At 38.2% G+C, this 20,775-nt stretch overlaps 1 protein-coding gene across 1 annotated transcript in view; it reads right to left on the bottom strand.

The window, feature by feature from the left end:
- The window catches only part of LOC134601957 (phospholipid scramblase 2-like), an 87,161-nt gene extending 66,879 nt beyond the window's left edge, over nt 1–20,282 (bottom strand). The window contains exon 1 of the mRNA XM_063446463.1: nt 20,267–20,282. Within this exon, the coding sequence (XP_063302533.1) occupies nt 20,267–20,276 (10 nt within the window). The 5' untranslated portion in view covers nt 20,277–20,282. The remainder of the gene's footprint in view (nt 1–20,266) is intronic.
- Nucleotides 20,283–20,775: the final 493 nt, after the last annotated feature.

Here is a 20,775-nt window from a genome sequence, read left to right as displayed (position 1 = left end):
GTCCTTTTGGTTTCAACACTAAATGTTGAAATTGAAGTAGATCCTGATTTGGATATAGTCTTTTTAGACTTTAACAATTAATATATGAACAATGTTTTGCATTTAGTGAATATTCCCCTATATAAAAATGTTTGGCATTTAGTGAATATTCCCCTATATTACAATGTTTGGCATTTAGTGAATATTCCGCTATATAAAAATGTTTAGCATTTAGTGAATATTCCCCTGTATAACAATGTTTGGTATTTAGTGAATATTCCCCTATATAACAATGTTTGGCATTTAGTGAATATTCCCCTATATAGCAATGTTTGGCATTTAGTGAATATTCCCCTATATAGCAATGTTTGGCATTTAGTGAATATTCCCCTGTATAACAATGTTTGACATTTAGTGAATATTCCCCTATATAACAGTGTTTGGCATTTAGTGAATATTCCCCTATATTACAATGTTTGGCATTTAGTGAATATTCCCCTATATTACAATGTTTGGCATTTAGTGAATATTCCGCTATATAAAAATGTTTAGCATTTAGTGAATATTCCCCTGTATAACAATGTTTGGTATTTAGTGAATATTCCCCTATATAACAATGTTTGGTATTTAGTGAATATTCCCCTGTATAACAATGTTTGGTATTTAGTGAATATTCCCCTATATAACAATGTTTGGAATTTAGTGAATATTCCCCTGTATAACAATGTTTGGTATTTAGTGAATATTCCCCTATATAACAATGTTTGGTATTTAGTGAATATTCCCCTGTATAACAATGTTTGGCATTTAGTGAATATTCCCCTATATAACAATGTTTAGCATTTAGTGAATATTCCCCTATATAACAATGTTTGGTATTTAGTGAATATTCCCCTATATAACAATGTTTGGTATTTAGTGAATATTCCCCTATATAACAATGTTTGGTATTTAGTGAATATTCCCCTATATAACAATGTTTGGTATTTAGTGAATATTCCCCTATATAACAATGTTTGGTATTTAGTGAATATTCCCCTATATAACAATGTTTGGCATTTAGTGAATATTCCCCTGTATAACAATGTTTGGTATTTAGTGAATATTCCCCTGTATAACAATGTTTGGTATTTAGTGAATATTCCCCTATATAACAATGTTTGGCATTTAGTGAATATTCCCCTGTATAACAATATTTGGCATTTAGTGAATATTCCCCTATATAACAATGTTTGGCATTTAGTGAATATTCCCCTGTATAACAATGTTTGGTATTTAGTGAATATTCCCCTATATAACAATGTTTGGCATTTAGTGAATATTCCCCTATATAACAATGTTTGGCATTTAGTGAATATTACCCTGTATAACAATGTTTGGCATTTAGTGAATATTCCCCTGTATAACAATATTTGGCATTTAGTGAATATTCCCCTGTATAACAATGTTTGGTATTTAGTGAATATTCCCCTGTATAACAATGTTTGGCATTTAGTGAATATTCCCCTGTATAACAATGTTTGGCATTTAGTGAATATTCCCCTGTATAACAATGTTTGGCATTTAGTGAATATTCCCCTGTATAACAATATTTGGCATTTAGTGAATATTCCCCTGTATAACAATGTTTGGTATTTAGTGAATATTCCCCTGTATAACAATGTTTGGCATTTAGTGAATATTCCCCTATATAACAATGTTTTGCATTTAGTGAATATTCCGCTATATAAAAATGTTTGGCATTTAGTGAATATTCCCCTGTATAAAAATGTTTGGCATTTAGTGAATATTCCCCTGTATAACAATGTTTGGTATTTAGTGAATATTCCCCTGTATAACAATGTTTGGCATTTAGTGAATATTCCCCTATATAACAATGTTTGGCATTTAGTGAATATTCCCCTGTATAACAATGTTTGGCATTTAGTGAATATTCCCCTATATAACAATGTTTGGCATTTAGTGAATATTCCCCTGTATAACAATGTTTGGTATTTAGTGAATATTCCCCTGTATAACAATGTTTGGCATTTAGTGAATATTCCCCTATATAACAATGTTTGGCATTTAGTGAATATTCCCCTATATAACAATGTTTGGCATTTAGTGAATATTCCCCTGTATAACAATGTTTGGCATTTAGTGAATATTCCCCTGTATAACAATGTTTGGTATTTAGTGAATATTCCCCTATATAACAATGTTTGGCATTTAGTGAATATTCCCCTATATAACAATGTTTGGTATTTAGTGAATATTCCCCTGTATAACAATGTTTGGCATTTAGTGAATATTCCCCTGTATAACAATGTTTGGCATTTAGTGAATATTCTCCTGTATAACAATGTTTGGCATTTAGTGAATATTCCCCTGTATAACAATGTTTGGTATTTAGTGAATATTCCCCTATATAACAATGTTTGGAATTTAGTGAATATTCCCCTATATAACAATGTTTGGTATTTAGTGAATATTCCCCTGTATAACAATGTTTGGTATTTAGTGAATATTCCCCTGTATAACAATGTTTGGCATTTAGTGAATATTCCCCTGTATAACAATGTTTGGTATTTAGTGAATATTCCGCTGTATAACAATGTTTGGTATTTAGTGAATATTCCCCTGTATAACAATGTTTGGCATTTAGTGAATATTCCCCTGTATAACAATGTTTGGCATTTAGTGAATATTCCCCTGTATAACAATGTTTGGTATTGAGTGAATATTCCCCTATATAACAATGTTTGGTATTTAGTGAATATTCCCCTGTATAACAATATTTGGCATTTAGTGAATATTCCCCTATATAACAATGTTTTGCATTTAGTGAATATTCCGCTATATAAAAATGTTTGGCATTTAGTGAATATTCCCCTGTATAAAAATGTTTGGCATTTAGTGAATATTCCCCTGTATAACAATGTTTGGTATTTAGTGAATATTCCCCTATATAACAATGTTTGGTATTTAGTGAATATTCCCCTATATAACAATGTTTGGCATTTAGTGAATATTCCCCTGTATAACAATGTTTGGTATTTAGTGAATATTCCCCTGTATAACAATGTTTGGTATTTAGTGAATATTCCCCTATATAACAATGTTTGGTATTTAGTGAATATTCCCCTATATAACAATGTTTGGTATTTAGTGAATATTCCCCTGTATAACAATGTTTGGCATTTAGTGAATATTCCCCTGTATAACAATGTTTGGCATTTAGTGAATATTCCCCTGTATAACAATGTTTGGTATTGAGTGAATATTCCCCTATATAACAATGTTTGGTATTTAGTGAATATTCCCCTGTATAACAATATTTGGCATTTAGTGAATATTCCCCTATATAACAATGTTTTGCATTTAGTGAATATTCCGCTATATAAAAATGTTTGGCATTTAGTGAATATTCCCCTGTATAAAAATGTTTGGCATTTAGTGAATATTCCCCTGTATAACAATGTTTGGTATTTAGTGAATATTCCCCTATATAACAATGTTTGGTATTTAGTGAATATTCCCCTATATAACAATGTTTGGCATTTAGTGAATATTCCCCTGTATAACAATGTTTGGTATTTAGTGAATATTCCCCTGTATAACAATGTTTGTCATTTAGTGAATATTCCCCTGTATAACAATGTTTGGCATTTAGTGAATATTCCCCTATATAACAATGTTTGGCATTTAGTGAATATTCCCCTGTATAACAATGTTTGGTATTTAGTGAATATTCCCCTGTATAACAATGTTTGGCATTTAGTGAATATTCCCCTATATAACAATGTTTGGCATTTAGTGAATATTCCCCTGTATAACAATGTTTGGCATTTAGTGAATATTCCCCTGTATAACAATGTTTGGCATTTAGTGAATATTCCCCTGTATAACAATGTTTGGTATTTAGTGAATATTCCCCTGTATAACAATATTTGGCATTTAGTGAATATTCCCCTATATAACAATGTTTGCTATTTAGTGAATATTCCCCTATATAACAATGTTTGGCATTTAGTGAATATTCCCCTATATAACAATGTTTGGCATTTAGTGAATATTCCCCTGTATAACAATGTTTGGCATTTAGTGAATATTCCCCTGTATAACAATGTTTTGCATTTAGTGAATATTCCGCTATATAAAAATGTTTGGCATTTAGTGAATATTCCCCTATATAACAATGTTTTGCATTTAGTGAATATTCCGCTATATAAAAATGTTTGGCATTTAGTGAATATTCCCCTGTATAAAAATGTTTGGCATTTAGTGAATATTCCCCTGTATAACAATGTTTGGTATTTAGTGAATATTCCCCTATATAACAATGTTTGGTATTTAGTGAATATTCCCCTATATAACAATGTTTGGCATTTAGTGAATATTCCCCTGTATAACAATGTTTGGCATTTAGTGAATATTCCCCTGTATAACAATGTTTGGCATTTAGTGAATATTCCCCTGTATAACAATGTTTGGCATTTAGTGAATATTCCCCTGTATAACAATGTTTGGCATTTAGTGAATATTCCCCTGTATAACAATGTTTGGTATTTAGTGAATATTCCCCTGTATAACAATGTTTGGCATTTAGTGAATATTCCCCTATATAACAATGTTTGGCATTTAGTGAATATTCCCCTATATAACAATGTTTGGCATTTAGTGAATATTCCCCTGTATAACAATGTTTGGCATTTAGTGAATATTCCCCTGTATAACAATGTTTGGTATTTAGTGAATATTCCCCTGTATAACAATATTTGGCATTTAGTGAATATTCCCCTATATAACAATGTTTGGTATTTAGTGAATATTCCCCTGTATAACAATGTTTGGTATTTAGTGAATATTCCCCTGTATAACAATATTTGGCATTTAGTGAATATTCCCCTATTTAACAATGTTTGGTATTTAGTGAATATTCCCCTGTATAAAAATGTTTGGCATTTAGTGAATATTCCCCTGTATAACAATGTTTGGTATTTAGTGAATATTCCCCTATATAACAATGTTTGGTATTTAGTGAATATTCCCCTATATAACAATGTTTGGCATTTAGTGAATATTCCCCTGTATAACAATGTTTGGCATTTAGTGAATATTCCCCTATATAACAATGTTTGGCATTTAGTGAATATTCCCCTGTATAACAATGTTTGGTATTTAGTGAATATTCCCCTATATAACAATGTTTGGTATTTAGTGAATATTCCCCTATATAACAATGTTTGGCATTTAGTGAATATTCCCCTGTATAACAATGTTTGGCATTTAGTGAATATTCCCCTATATAACAATATTTGGCATTTAGTGAATATTCCCCTATTTAACAATGTTTGGTATTTAGTGAATATTCCCCTGTATAAAAATGTTTGGCATTTAGTGAATATTCCCCTGTATAACAATGTTTGGTATTTAGTGAATATTCCCCTATATAACAATGTTTGGTATTTAGTGAATATTCCCCTATATAACAATGTTTGGCATTTAGTGAATATTCCCCTGTATAACAATGTTTGGCATTTAGTGAATATTCCCCTGTATAACAATGTTTGGCATTTAGTGAATATTCCCCTGTATAACAATGTTTGGTATTTAGTGAATATTCCCCTGTATAACAATATTTGGCATTTAGTGAATATTCCCCTGTATAACAATGTTTGGTATTTAGTGAATATTCCCCTGTATAACAATGTTTGGCATTTAGTGAATATTCCCCTGTATAACAATATTTGGCATTTAGTGAATATTCCCCTGTATAACAATGTTTGGTATTTAGTGAATATTCCCCTGTATAACAATGTTTGGCATTTAGTGAATATTCCCCTGTATAACAATGTTTGGCATTTAGTGAATATTCCCCTGTATAACAATGTTTGGCATTTAGTGAATATTCCCCTGTATAACAATATTTGGCATTTAGTGAATATTCCCCTGTATAACAATGTTTGGTATTTAGTGAATATTCCCCTGTATAACAATGTTTGGCATTTAGTGAATATTCCCCTGTATAAAAATGTTTGGCATTTAGTGAATATTCCCCTGTATAACAATGTTTGGTATTTAGTGAATATTCCCCTGTATAACAATGTTTGGCATTTAGTGAATATTCCCCTATATAACAATGTTTGGCATTTAGTGAATATTCCCCTGTATAACAATGTTTGGCATTTAGTGAATATTCCCCTATATAACCATGTTTGGTATTTAGTGAATATTCCCCTGTATAACAATGTTTGGCATTTAGTGAATATTCCCCTATATAACAATGTTTGGTATTTAGTGAATATTCCCCTGTATAACAATGTTTGGCATTTAGTGAATATTCCCCTATATAACAATGTTTGGCATTTAGTGAATATTCCCCTGTATAACAATGTTTGGTATTTAGTGAATATTCCCCTGTATAACAATGTTTGGCATTTAGTGAATATTCCCCTATATAACAATGTTTGGCATTTAGTGAATATTCCCCTATATAACAATGTTTGGCATTTAGTGAATATTCCCCTGTATAACAATGTTTGGCATTTAGTGAATATTCCCCTGTATAACAATGTTTGGTATTTAGTGAATATTCCCCTGTATAACAATATTTGGCATTTAGTGAATATTCCCCTATATAACAATGTTTGGTATTTAGTGAATATTCCCCTGTATAACAATGTTTGGTATTTAGTGAATATTCCCCTATATAACAATGTTTGGTATTTAGTGAATATTCCCCTGTACAACAATGTTTGGCATTTAGTGAATATTCCCCTATATAACAATGTTTGGTATTTAGTGAATATTCCCCTATATAACAATGTTTGGTATTTAGTGAATATTCCCCTGTATAACAATGTTTGGCATTTAGTGAATATTCCCTTATATAACAATGTTTGGTATTTAGTGAATATTCCCCTGTACAACAATGTTTGGCATTTAGTGAATATTCCCCTATATAACAATGTTTGGCATTTAGTGAATATTCCCCTGTATAACAATGTTTGGTATTTAGTGAATATTCCCCTGTATAACAATGTTTGGTATTTAGTGAATATTCCCCTATATAACAATGTTTGGTATTTAGTGAATATTCCCCTGTATAACAATGTTTTGCATTTAGTGAATATTCCCCTATATAACAATGTTTGGCATTTAGTGAATATTCCCCTATATTCACTAAATGCAAAACATTGTTATATAGGGGAATATTCACTAAATGTAAAACATTGTTAGGGGGAATATTCACTAAATACCAAACATTGTTATATAGGGGAATAAAAAATGACAGTAGGTCCCCCCACCCCTGAGCGGTGGGTAGGGCCCTAAAAAAAACAATAAGGGGGGACCTACTGCCCCCCCCCCGGCCCCCACCCCTGAGCAGTGGGTGGGGGCCCTAAATACAAATGGGGGGGACCCTAGTCACCCCTCCCCCCAAAAAAAATTATCCCCCTACCTACCCCCTCACCCTAAAAATAATGAGGCGGGGACCTTTAACTAAGAACCTGTAAATAAAAATTGGAAAAAAACAACTTACCATTCGATGTTTTCTTTGGAATTTTCCCACGCTGTGTAAAATGACACAGAGCACTGTGATTGGATGGACAGTAGGCCCCCCCCCCCTTATTATCTTTATGGCCCCCACCCGCCGCCCAGGGGTGGGGGCCGGGGGGGGGAAGGAGAGTAGGTCTATTATGGTTTTTTATTTGGCCTTTTTGGGGGCTGAAAAAAGAAGATTTTAGGAGAAAGAAAACATCGAATGGTAATTAGTTTTTTTCAATTTTTTTTACAGGTTCTTAGTTAAAGGTCCCCCCCTCATTATTTTTAGGGTGAGGGGGGTGGGTAGGGGGATAATTGTTTTTTTTTTGGGGGGAGGGGGTGACTAGGGTCCCCCCCATTTGTATTTAGGGCCCCCACCCGCCGCTCAGGGGTGGGGGCCAGGGGGGAGGACATTAGGTCCCCCCCTTATTAGTATTAAGGGCCCCCACCCACCGCTCAGGGGTGGGGGCCAGGGGGGCAGTAGGCCCCCCCTAATGTTTTTTTTAGGGCCCCCACCCCTGTGAGGGACAGTAGGTCCCCCCTCATTATCTTTATGGTCCCCACCCGCCGCCCAGGGGTGGGGGCCAGGGAGGGGGAGGACAGTAGCCCCCCCCCCCTCATTATCATTATGGCCCCCACCCACCACCCAGGGGTGGGGGCCGGAGAGGGGGAGGACAGTAGGTCCCCCCTCATTATCTATATGGCCCCCACCCGCCGCCAAAAGAATCCTTGGTGGGTATTGTTCCACCTACGCTTGGCACATAGAGCGGTTAGTCTGCTCTTTTTACTGTAAGTACATTCCTTTTTTTATTTATACTTCCCTGTATGGAGGGCACTATTGGCTTCCCCTTTTTATTTCATATGACCCATACCATTACTATCAAGCTGTGAAATTGCCATCAGAGGGATATGCTGCAAGTGGGGACTTTACATCACTATATGAAGTTTTACATAGAGCTGGGCATAGCTCTATAAGATGTGAGTTGGCATTTTTATATCTCAGTGTTGTCTGTGGTGCACTTTACCTGCCATATTGCACTATTGGTTCCTCCTGTCTTCTGTTTTTTTTCATATGCTGACATTGGCTCAAGGACTTCATACAAAATATTTGAAGATTATCTGCTTTCTAGGACTATTTTAGATCCTTCGTACTCCATTTGGACTCTTTTTTATTTATTTTTTATTTTATTTTTATATTTCTTGTGTGGTTTCTCCTTATTAGTACCTCTTTCATTTATCTATCAAGTAGCTATTAGTATTTTGTTTTATATTTCTTGGAGCATCCAGTACCCCCAGTTTTCGTTCCCTAACTATATGCCTCAGACCACAAGAGGATTCTGCTCCTTCCTAGTTCTGCAGCAGTGCCCCCAGTACTTCCGCCCAAGCAGAGCCATAATGGACTACAGGGGGATCTTCATCCCAGCACGTTACATACGTGCTCTGGAATGGCCCCCCAACAGCTTGATGGGCAGAGAGCCCAACCGAAACTTGCCGGCAGTCCTGTCCTTCATCTCTGCATCACCCTGGAGCCACACCCTACAATGCCAGACCAAATAAACCAACAGCTACCACAGGAGAGTTGAAAACGAAACCAGGCAGAGCGGAGAGCTTGACTAAGCAGACCTGGCATCAGGCAACTAACCACTTGTACTAAGGAGAGTTAAAACTCAGTGCCGCCCTATAATGAAGTCCACCGGCGAAAATCTAGGGTGGGAAATCCTGCAGAGGAGAAAGCAGAGCGAGACTGGCAGGCTGGTAGGGCCCTCAAATAAGGTTTGAAGAAGTTACTACCTTCTGCCACACAAAGTTTCTACTAGTTTTATGGTGTATTGGAAAGTTACAGAGTAATTTCAGTTTTTACATTTTGAATTTTGACTGATTGGTTAAGTTGCCATGGAGACCGTATGGCAGCCCAGGAATGGAAATGACCCCCATCATGGCATACCACTTGCAAAAGTAGAAACCCAGGGTATTCAAAATGCATTCCGCAAAGACTAAATAGTCTTTTTTAGGGGCTATTTAGTCACAAACCCTGGCCCCAGTTTGTGTTCATATTTGTATTTTGCATTTTCCACACAAAAATTATAATTTTACTGATTATATCATCATTATACACTTTACTGTTTTAAAGAACTCACATTTTCAGTCAGCGATGATAATTAATAAAATAACATAATTAGACATTAATAATATATAAAACATATTTAGAATGATATTTATATATATTTGCATTTGTAGTGTTTCAGTATGAAATGTTTCACATTTGGGGTTTAACCCCTTTTGTGCCAGAGCGTATAACTCCACCTCCAGCAGGGTTATTGGGGCATCATTAGGTTCCGGTTGGCTAATGTCAATTCTCTGCATTTTTCTTTGTGCATGCATCTGGCTTTTACACCTCACATGAACAGTCATGCACCCAGCAAAATGGTTTACTGGAAAACAGGGCCAGGGCATGCAGCCGCCTGCAGTGGTCATGGGGGTTGCATGCATGCAACATGTTAGATTTTTATGTTCTTATGCTTCCGAACCGAAAAAAATGGCTGAATTTTATCCTAACACAGATAAACAAACTGTGCACATTCTGTTAGGTCAAAATGTTGTGAATTTGCCGGTGCCCTAGTCTATATGACACGACGTTCGAACGGTGAATGAAGCAACGCGAGAACACAGAGGAAGCTAAGTATTGTGGGAAAATTTCTTTGACCATGGGAAATGGAGCTGACGCGAGCTCTTCCTATGGTCAAAGAAGGTCAAGTGTAGGAAAAATACATAAGACAAAATATTCTCTACTTTGTCTTAAGAAAAGAAGAGCAGTTTCAGGGAGAGGAAGAGAAAAGAAAACAATAGTGGAAAGGTAAGTAAGGCATGACAGTGCCGATATAACCACATGTGCTCAAATCATGAACAATGAGAGGCCATGTACTGTTCAACATCACAAACTTACAGATTCACACATTTCCAGAGCAATAACCACTTTAACCCCTTAAGGACCAAACTTCTGGAATAAAAGGGAATCATGACATGTCACACATGTGTCCTTAAGGGGTTAAAGAGGTCCAACTGCTCCCCATAATGATGTTACTCAATGACAGCCCTAGAAGACAATACGTAGACATGTCTTTTAGAGAGACCATAATCTAACAACCCACAGCCAATGGGTGACATCAGAGATTCCATCAGAGAAGGCTACGCATAGATGAGGAATAGGAATAGAGAATGGGGCATTTTATAAAAAATATTTCAAGATTTTACTTGATTACTTGTATATATTTTTTTTTAATTTCAAAACTGGCCCCTATGTACCAGTCTCCATTGACGAGACAATAATTGAATGAGACATGGGGATGTGCGCAGTTCTCTGTCAGACATTTTCAGGGCCAGTCAAGCTAACATGGATGAACTTAGAGACAGCTTGCTAAATTACAGAGGATAAGAACATGTAGTAAACTGGTTTTAGTGGTTAGATTGCATAACAGAACACCCTGTACTCTGATCTTCGCACTGTATCCTGCAATATAACATGCTCCTTGATAAACTGGCATAAAATTTATTATATTTCTCTGTAATCTCTTATATAAAAAATGTTTTAAAATCTAATCTATCACTAGGTACAAATATCTGGCTGGATTTTTTTGTATATAAAAGTGATAAGTATGGAGAACACACCGTGCATGAGCAGCCAATACTGAAGTAAATGCACTTAAATAATAAACAGATAAAGAAAAAAAAAGTACTCTCTCACACCCCCATTCCCTACGGAGTTAATACATTTGTCTATACAGAATCGAGGAGAAGCAGATTCTATAAAAAAGCTTTATTTCAAACATAGTAAAAAAATAAATAAAACATAATTAATAGATGCAATAGAACACAACGTGAAAACAAAAAACACATTATACACAAAATATAAACCAGAACATATCAATATAAGTATATCCAACCATATCATTAAGACCCCTAGTCCAAAGTCTAACACCCTGTACAGCCTGATATATCAGAAAAAAGACAAGAACAGAAATTGGATTACGCACCACTGAATAAATAAAGGAGAAGAAAGGCAAACATCAAAAATAATAACCCCCACTCTTTTTGTTGTTGTTCGCCCTTTCTTCTCCTACTCAAGGTCAAAATGGAAGAAATCATTTGGCCAAACTTCACATTCTGCAGCCTATCTAGAAGAAAGTCCAATATCCAGTTACAAAGAGAAGTAGTAATATACCACTGTGTGATCTTACTTATTAACTCCATTGGAGAAGCAATATTAAAGGAAGATTTAAAATCACAAAACAGCATCCTCACATAATGTTGTTATCCAAATGAGCCAGGACATAGTGAAAGGTAGTGATGACAGCTTCTTCTCTTGACTTGTTAGGACAGTAAGCAAGCTGATGGGTGTCTGATGTAGGAGGCAAGCAAGATGTTAAATGACCAATAACCAACTTCTCAAAGCACTTAGCTTCAATGAAACGAAAGCATCTGGTCTAAAATCGTTAATGTCCTTAGCAGCAGCATGTTTTGGCAAAGGTACAATATTAATACAAACAACCATGTTACAAAGTACCCTCTGTCTGACACTTTTGCTACATTGTTTCTGTTTATGTTGCTATAATAAAACCCACGAAAACCTTCCCCAGGTCATTCGAATGCACGAATGACCAACCACCCGGCATATGACATGTACTGCCTATTAACCGCCCAGAAACTGCGGTTTTACCCTTGTTATCCCTGTTCACCTCTAAAGTACAAAACAAACTACCGAATGACTGACCACCCTGCATGGGGAGTGTGCCCCTTATTGACTGCCCAAAAGCTGCGGTTTGTGGTTAACCGCAGCTTAATTGATGATCGGCTGGGTGGTCGCCGTTCGTATGCACATGGTGGTGGCCATCTTTAACTGCTGAACGCCCAGCGGGACTTGGTCGTCGACCTCCTGTTACTAATCTCAGACACTATTGTTCACGAACCCAGCTGGGATCGCCAAAACCCAGTCCGTTCGTGTTTAAATCAACAAACACTGTGCCATTCGGTACTTTGAGACTCTGGAGGCTAGACCGACACTATGCCTGAACATTGTGGAGCTAATTTCCTGGGTTGACTTTTTGTCGAATAACCCTGGATACAAACTTTCTCCCCATGGCGTTCCCATCCAATTCATGAGATCTGAGCGCTTTTTGAATATCTTGTGCGCTCAGATCCAAGTTGTCTGGGGATATGTTGAATGTATAAGATACATAATATATTGTATGAGTTATGGATTTTTATGTGGTTTTTAGTATAATTCCAAAACCAGAATATTGCCTGTACCTGGAGATAATTAAGTTACTGTAACAATTTAAGCTAATTATCTCCAGGATAGAGGGGAGGGTTTGAAAAGATGCACTTTGCTCCTATCGGTTATTGTCCCTTGTCACACTGTGTACCATCAATCCAGAGGGGTGTGCCTCTGGCCTGAAAATGTGTATGTAAGCAATGCCTTTCCGTTCAATAAACGAGACTTCTTACCCTCAACTCGCAGCCTTGACTTGTGTTGTAGGGAAATGCTGATCACTAGCTCTGCTCAGAGCTCCAGGAATACTTTACACTTGCAGGAAGATCGCTAGTTGCTGAATTGGAGCTTTTTACCGCTCTCCAGGATCGGGGACAAGGACATCCAAGCGGTCCAAACCTCAGCTAGCCTGAGGCAACCGTAACAAACCACAATGTGCAAAAACACAATGTTACATGCACCCTCCAAAAAACAGAAGTTAAGATACTTACACACACATTGTTGATGGCAGGTAAAGAATATAGCACATAGTGTGTACTGATAAACAAATAGAAATTATGTATGATAAATGATTGCACTCACAAATTCCAGAGCTGTACCAGGCTCTGTGTAATATGCCCAATGGTGCCCATACAGGCTAATGGAAAATGCCCATTGACCACTTCAGATGAAGGGATCATGGAGGTAAGTAAGATGTCCGCAGCACCAGGATGAATATTCCAGGATTTATTAGAGTGGTAAAAAACTGAATAAAATAAATACAAATCAATAAAAACAAATAAAAATAATCCTTCTAGATAATCCTGTATAGGCACCATTGGGCATATTACACAGAGCCTGGTACGGCTCTGGAATTCGTGAGTGCAATAATTTATCATACATCATTTCTAGTTGTTTATCATTACACACTATGTGCTATATTCTTTTTTAGGCATTGCTGATATCTAACTGCCATCAACATTGTGTGTATAAGTATAAACCAACCTGCTAGGGTACATAAGGTAAATGAGACTGTAAATTTTATTGCCTTTGGAGCAGCAATAATCTGAAATAATCAGTTCACCATTTGAAAGGTAACAATGTATGTTCGTATTCCTAACGTTAGCGTGTTCCTTTAATTTCTGTGTTCATATTTTTAAAGCTTTATTTAGACCATGTTACTACAAGCTCCAAACCATTTCAAATCCATCATTTACTCGCTACAGCCAAACTGTGTTTAGTGCAATCGTAAGCCAGTATATATATATATAAATATAGCCTGTGAAATTATATATTGAATTCTAGTAATCATAATCATTATTATAGTTGAGCGGACACCTGGATGTTCGGGTCTGGCGGGTTCGACCGAAATTTGAAAAAAAGTCCGGGTTCGGGATCGAACTTGACCCCGAACCCCATTGAAGTCAATGGGGACCTGAACTTTTGGCCACAAAAATGCCTCTAAAAAACTCCTGGATAGAGCTAGAGAGCTGCAAAGGCAAGTAAAATGGGGGTAAGCCCTGAAAACAAATGTGGATAGGGAAATCACTGAAAATAACATATAATTTTAAAATACAGCTGAGCCATAAAATAGCACTAGATGGAATCTTTGATTTTAGCTTTGGAAGAGCATACCGTATTTTTCGCTCCTTAAGACGCACCTCACCATAAGACGCACCTAGTTTTTAGAGGAAGAAACCCAGAAAAAAAATATTCTGAACAAACTGTCCCATAGTGTTTCTTACTATGGGACAGTTTGTACAGAATATTTTTTTTCTCCCCTGTCCCATAGTGTCCCCCGCTCCCTCTCCTCTCTCCCATAGACTTCATCTCCCCCCCTCCCCATAGACTTCATCTCCCCCCCTCCCCATAGACTTCATCTCCCCCCTCCCCATAAACTTCATCTCCCCCCTCCCTATAAACTTCATCTCCTCCCCCCTCCCCATAGACTTCATCTCCTCCCCCCTCCCCATAGACTTCATCTCCTCCCCCCCTCCCCATAGACTTCATCTCCTCCCCCCCTCCCCATAGACTTCATCTCCTCCCCCCCTCCCCATAGACTTCATCTCCTCCCCCCCTCCCCATAGACTTCATCTCCTCCCCCCCTCCCCATAGACTTCATCTCCTCCCCCCCTCCCCATAAACTTCATCTGCTCCCCCCCCTCCCCATAGACTTCATCTCCTCCCCCCCTCCCCATAGACTTCATCTCCTCCCCCCCCCCCCCCCCCATAGACTTATCTCCCATACTGTCCCCCTCCCCTTGTCCCATAATTACTTACCTGTCTTGCAGCGTTGGCCGGCAGCACAGGGCGCACCGCGGTAGTGGAACTTGAATTTCATGTTCCGGTTTCCGGCGGGACTGAAAGGAAGTGCGCACTCAGCTTGTGCACACTTCCTTTCAGTCCCGCCGGAAACCGGAACATGAAATTCAAGTTCCACTACCGCGGTGCGCCCTGTGCTGCCGGCCAACGCTGCAAGACAGGTAAGTAAAGCTTCATATTCGCTCCATAAGACGCACAGACATTTCCCCTCACTTTTGAGGGGAAAAAAAGTGCTTCTTATGGAGCGAAAAATACGGCAAATCAAAATCTAAAGCATGGCTGTTAGGAGGATCACCAGAATTATCCATTTGAGAGAGGGTTGGAGTGCAGGGTATTCTCTTTCATGGTTCAAACAGAGCTCAACTCCTGATGCATGGAGAAAAGGCCTTCACAAGCCTCTGCTATTGTGTACATAGTTTAAACTGACCCATAGGTTGAGGAGGCGGTGACAGTGGCTGTGTAGGTGGAAGCGGCGGTGGAGGAGGAGGATGAGGTAGTCAACACTTTTTTTTTTTTTTTTTTAAATTGGGGTAGCCCCCAAAATATTGGGACATACAAAAAAAAGAAAGATTTGCGGCCTGCGGTGCATTTCTTGCAGTCCTGATGCATGGAGAAATGCACAACTCCTGATGCATGGAGAAAAGGCCTTCACAAGCCGCTGCAGCACAGACAGGTGAGCAGCAGCAGAGTGAGAATGCCAAAAGCGCGCACAGCCGCTACAGTGAATGTCACATCCTGTTCCAAATTGCGGATCAGTCTGGTGATGGCTTCTGGTATCCAGTACTCTTTTTACTGAAGCTGCATTAGGGTCCTGGTATCAGGGTCCTGGTATGTGGCCCCAAAAATGCTGGTGCTCAACACCAGGGGGCGTGCGGTTACCCTGCACCAGACCCTGCTAATCCATTCCACACTGTGACTCCTAACTTCAACATCCGTCATACTGGGTCCCGGTCGTCTGACCACCCAGCGTCTGGGTCCTGGTCACCAGACTGCCCACCTCACTGTGAAACTACGAATGGATCGTTAAATCTGCTACGAACCCGAACTTTGCAGTTCGGGTTCGCTCAACTCTATCATGGATCCTTTGATCGCTACATGTATTACTTGGATAACTGGTAATTCTCGAGCTAATACATGCCGACGAGCGCTAGGGGACGGCCGCTCCGCTTTTGCACCCTGCTCCCCCTTTGCTGTGCTGGTGCCTCTGTGCGACCAGCGCCTCTTCCTTCAAACTGCACATGTCACTCACATGACCTTGATTCCATGTGGGGTCTAGGACCTCATCATCCTCCACATCATCTTCCACCCACTCCTCAACCCTGCCCTCCTTACCATTATGCACACTGCAGAAAGTCACAACAGTTGGCACCTGTGTTTTTCCAGCATGTAATGTCTGCAAAGGACATATGGAAATAGTTTTAGAATTGTATCCAGGCAACAGTTTTCCCTATAAACTGACCTCTCAGTTTGACTTGTGAGGGTATTGCCCCAGAATTACAATATTGTTGAAGTACCTCTTAGCTATTGATAACTGGTATAAATATAGCAGCTTGTTATCTGGTAGTTTCTAGTGTAGAAAATATCAATCTGTTTTCTATCACTTAGATCTGTCTGTGTAACAAGTGTTGTAGGTGTGAAACAATATTACAAGTGACCGATGTCGTAAATTCGAATCAAAGTTCCATTTGCAAAAAAAATTCTCACCCATCTTCTGTGGGTTATTGCATTTTTAAGATGTAGATTTATTGTATCACACTAGCCATGCACAGGTAGATTGTCTGGCACGTTGTTTTGGTGTTTGGTTTTTAACTTTGTAGTTGTGTCTTTACACAATATAGAAATGTATATTAATGCTTCTGTATATGAAGCGATCACAATAACACTTATTTTTAACTTTTTTTTAAAAAAGGCTACACAAAAATTGGTAATTCACAATATGACATCTGAAAAGCACATGAAAAGATGCTGCATGATTTTAAAAAAAGAACACACTACACGAAGGTCCTGTTCACTAGAGTGTGTAGTCATGAATGTAACCAGTCAAACTTTGTTTTTACAGCCACTGGTTGGCCCATACATATTTTAAAAATTGGTTAATTTTGTTGTAGCATGACTTGTAGATATGAAAAGCAGGACCCAAAATGTACTATTTAGCAGATTAGCACCCAGAAAATTAGAATTTTTACAACTGCGCTGTAAGCACACTATTAGACGCTTCGATTTGACTCTCAGATATGAAGTGAAACCCACTAAAATACTATTTAGCAGTTTAGCACCCAAATAATTTTAAGTTTTAAAACTGCAATGTGACAGCAGTATTTGATGATTCTATTTGACTCTCAGATATGAAGTGCACCCCACTAATGTACTATTTAGAACCAAAAAAAATTGACTTTTTAAAACTCCGATGTAACCGCGGTATTTGAAGCTTCTATTTGACTCTCAGATATGAAATGCACCCCACCCCACTAATGTACTAGCTTACAGAATTCTTTTCTAAGCTGTCCCTATCAGCGGCAGCATCTTCTCCCTACACTAATAAGAGCTCATGTGCGTACGGCGCTACGCGACTCTAGCTTATATATAGAGGCTGGGTCACATGCTGCACTGGCCAATCACAGCCATGCCATTAGTAGGCATGGCTGAGAAGGCTTCTAAGGGCACACGAGTCAAACACTTGTTTAAAACGCGCCATTAAATCCCCTAACACCGAACTCCAACCCGAACATACAGTGATATGTCCGTGTTCGGGTCCGGGGTCCAAAAAAAACCTAATGTTCGGTACGAACCCAAACTTAACAGTCTGGGTTCGCTCAACTCTAATCATTATCATATAAAGATGTTTGGAAGGATGAAGGAAGTCGACATGCTAAGCTAACATGAAAGTTTGCCAATTTGTAATAAAGATCATTGCAACATAAACATATAAAAAGAAAAATATTTCCTGATTACGCTGATACCAGAATATACAGGCGTGCAGACAGGGTGTACGCAAGCTGATAATTAATACAAGCTTCCTATTAAATAATTTAATGGTTAAGGCTCACAGCTCTGTTTACATTACCTCAAATATGGATTTTCATTTACAGTTCAGACTTATAACATTTCACTCACATTAAACAGACACTAGAAAACGTACCCACACTCGCATTAAACAGACACTAGAAAACGTACCCACACTCGCATTAAACAGACACTAGAAACTTACCCACACTCGCATTAAACAGACACTAGAAAACGTACCCACACTCGCATTAAACAGACACTAGAAAACGTACCCACACTCACATTAAACAGAGACTAGAAAACTTACCCACACTCGCATTAAACATACACTAGAAAACGTACCCACACTCGCATTAAACAGACACTAGAAACTTACCCACACTCGCATTAAACAGACACTAGAAAACGTACCCACACTCACATTAAACAGACACTAGAAAACGTACCCACACTCACATTAAACAGAGACTAGAAAACTTACCCACACTCGCATTAAACATACACTAGAAAACGTACCCACACTCGCATTAAACAGACACTAGAAACTTACCCACACTCGCATTAAACAGACACTAGAAAACGTACCCACACTCACATTAAACAGAGACTAGAAAACTTACCCACACTCGCATTAAACATACCCTAGAAAACTTACCCACACTCGCATTAAACAGACACTAGAAACTTTCCCACACTCGCATTAAACAGACACTAGAAAACGTACCCACATTCACATTAAAAAGAGACTAGAAAACGTACCCACACTCGCATTAAACAGACACTAGAAAACGTACCCACACTCACATTAAAAAGAGACTAGAAAACGTACCCACACTCGCATTAAAAAGAGACTAGAAAACGTACCCACACTCGCATTAAAAAGACACTAGAAACTTTCCCACACTCGCATTAAACAGACACTAGAAAACGTACCCACACTCACATTAAAAAGAGACTAGAAAACGTACCCACACTCGCATTAAACAGACACTAGAAAACGTACCCACACTCACATTAAAAAGAGACTAGAAAACGTACCCACACTCGCATTAAATAGACACTAGAAAACTTACCCACACTCGCATTAAACAGACACTAGAAACTTACCCACACTCGCATTAAACAGACACTAGAAAACGTACCCACACTCACATTAAACAGACACTAGAAAACGTACCCACACTCACATTAAACAGAGACTAGAAAACTTACCCACACTCGCATTAAACATACACTAGAAAACGTACCCACACTCGCATTAAACAGACACTAGAAACTTACCCACACTCGCATTAAACAGACACTAGAAAACGTACCCACACTCACATTAAACAGAGACTAGAAAACTTACCCACACTCGCATTAAACATACCCTAGAAAACTTACCCACACTCGCATTAAACAGACACTAGAAACTTTCCCACACTCGCATTAAACAGACACTAGAAAACGTACCCACATTCACATTAAAAAGAGACTAGAAAACGTACCCACACTCGCATTAAACAGACACTAGAAAACGTACCCACACTCACATTAAAAAGAGACTAGAAAACGTACCCACACTCGCATTAAAAAGAGACTAGAAAACGTACCCACACTCGCATTAAAAAGACACTAGAAACTTTCCCACACTCGCATTAAACAGACACTAGAAAACGTACCCACACTCACATTAAAAAGAGACTAGAAAACGTACCCACACTCGCATTAAACAGACACTAGAAAACGTACCCACACTCACATTAAAAAGAGACTAGAAAACGTACCCACACTCGCATTAAATAGACACTAGAAAACTTACCCACACTCGCATTAAACAGACACTAGAAACTTACCCACACTCACATTAAACAGACACTAGAAAACGTACCCACACTCACATTAAACAGACACTAGAAAACGTACCCACACTCACATTAAACAGACACTAGAAAACGTACCCGCACTCACATTAAACAGACACTAGAAAACGTACCCGCACTCACATTAAACAGACACTAGAAAACGTACCCGCACTCACATTAAACAGACACTAGAAAACGTACCCACACTCACATTAAACAGACACTAGAAAACGTACCCGCACTCACATTAAACAGACACTAGAAAACGTACCCACACTCACATTAAACAGACACTAGAAAACGTACCCGCACTCACATTAAACAGACACTAGAAACTTACCTGCACTCATACGTTGTTGAAAGGAGAAACAGGAAGACTTGCAGCTTGTTACATTCCTATTTAAATAACATTCTAGGAACAATACCAACTAATGACAGTGCCTCACTACGTCACCTGTCTGACAGGCACTGAGGTGGGGCTTGGCTGTGTGAAACGGAGCAGATCAAAGTACCTACAACATACGCTCATTTTAAAGCTCGTCCAATTTTATCTGTACATTGTGCTAGCAAACATATAGATGGGAGAAAACTTAATTAATAGAGTAGAGACTTGACTGACTGGGAGAGCACAATAGACCTCCCACTGGTGGTACTTCTTCTCTACACTCTTAGCAATCACATTGAGGTAGTGGAGAGAGTGAGGTATTGCTTGTAATATATATTTAAACCATTGATTGTTCTAAATGGAGGGGGATGAGAAGAGATGTGAGTGCGGGAGGTAAAGGACTGCAAGGTACCCTCTCAGCATTTTGTGGAAGGGAAGATAATAATTGCTCCTGTTGCCAGCAT

Source organism: Pelobates fuscus, chromosome 3 (genome assembly GCF_036172605.1).
Source record: "Pelobates fuscus isolate aPelFus1 chromosome 3, aPelFus1.pri, whole genome shotgun sequence".
Lineage (NCBI taxonomy): Eukaryota > Metazoa > Chordata > Amphibia > Anura > Pelobatidae > Pelobates > Pelobates fuscus.
Note: the sequence above shows the minus strand (reverse complement) of the source record. Positions and strands in the feature narration are given on the sequence as shown.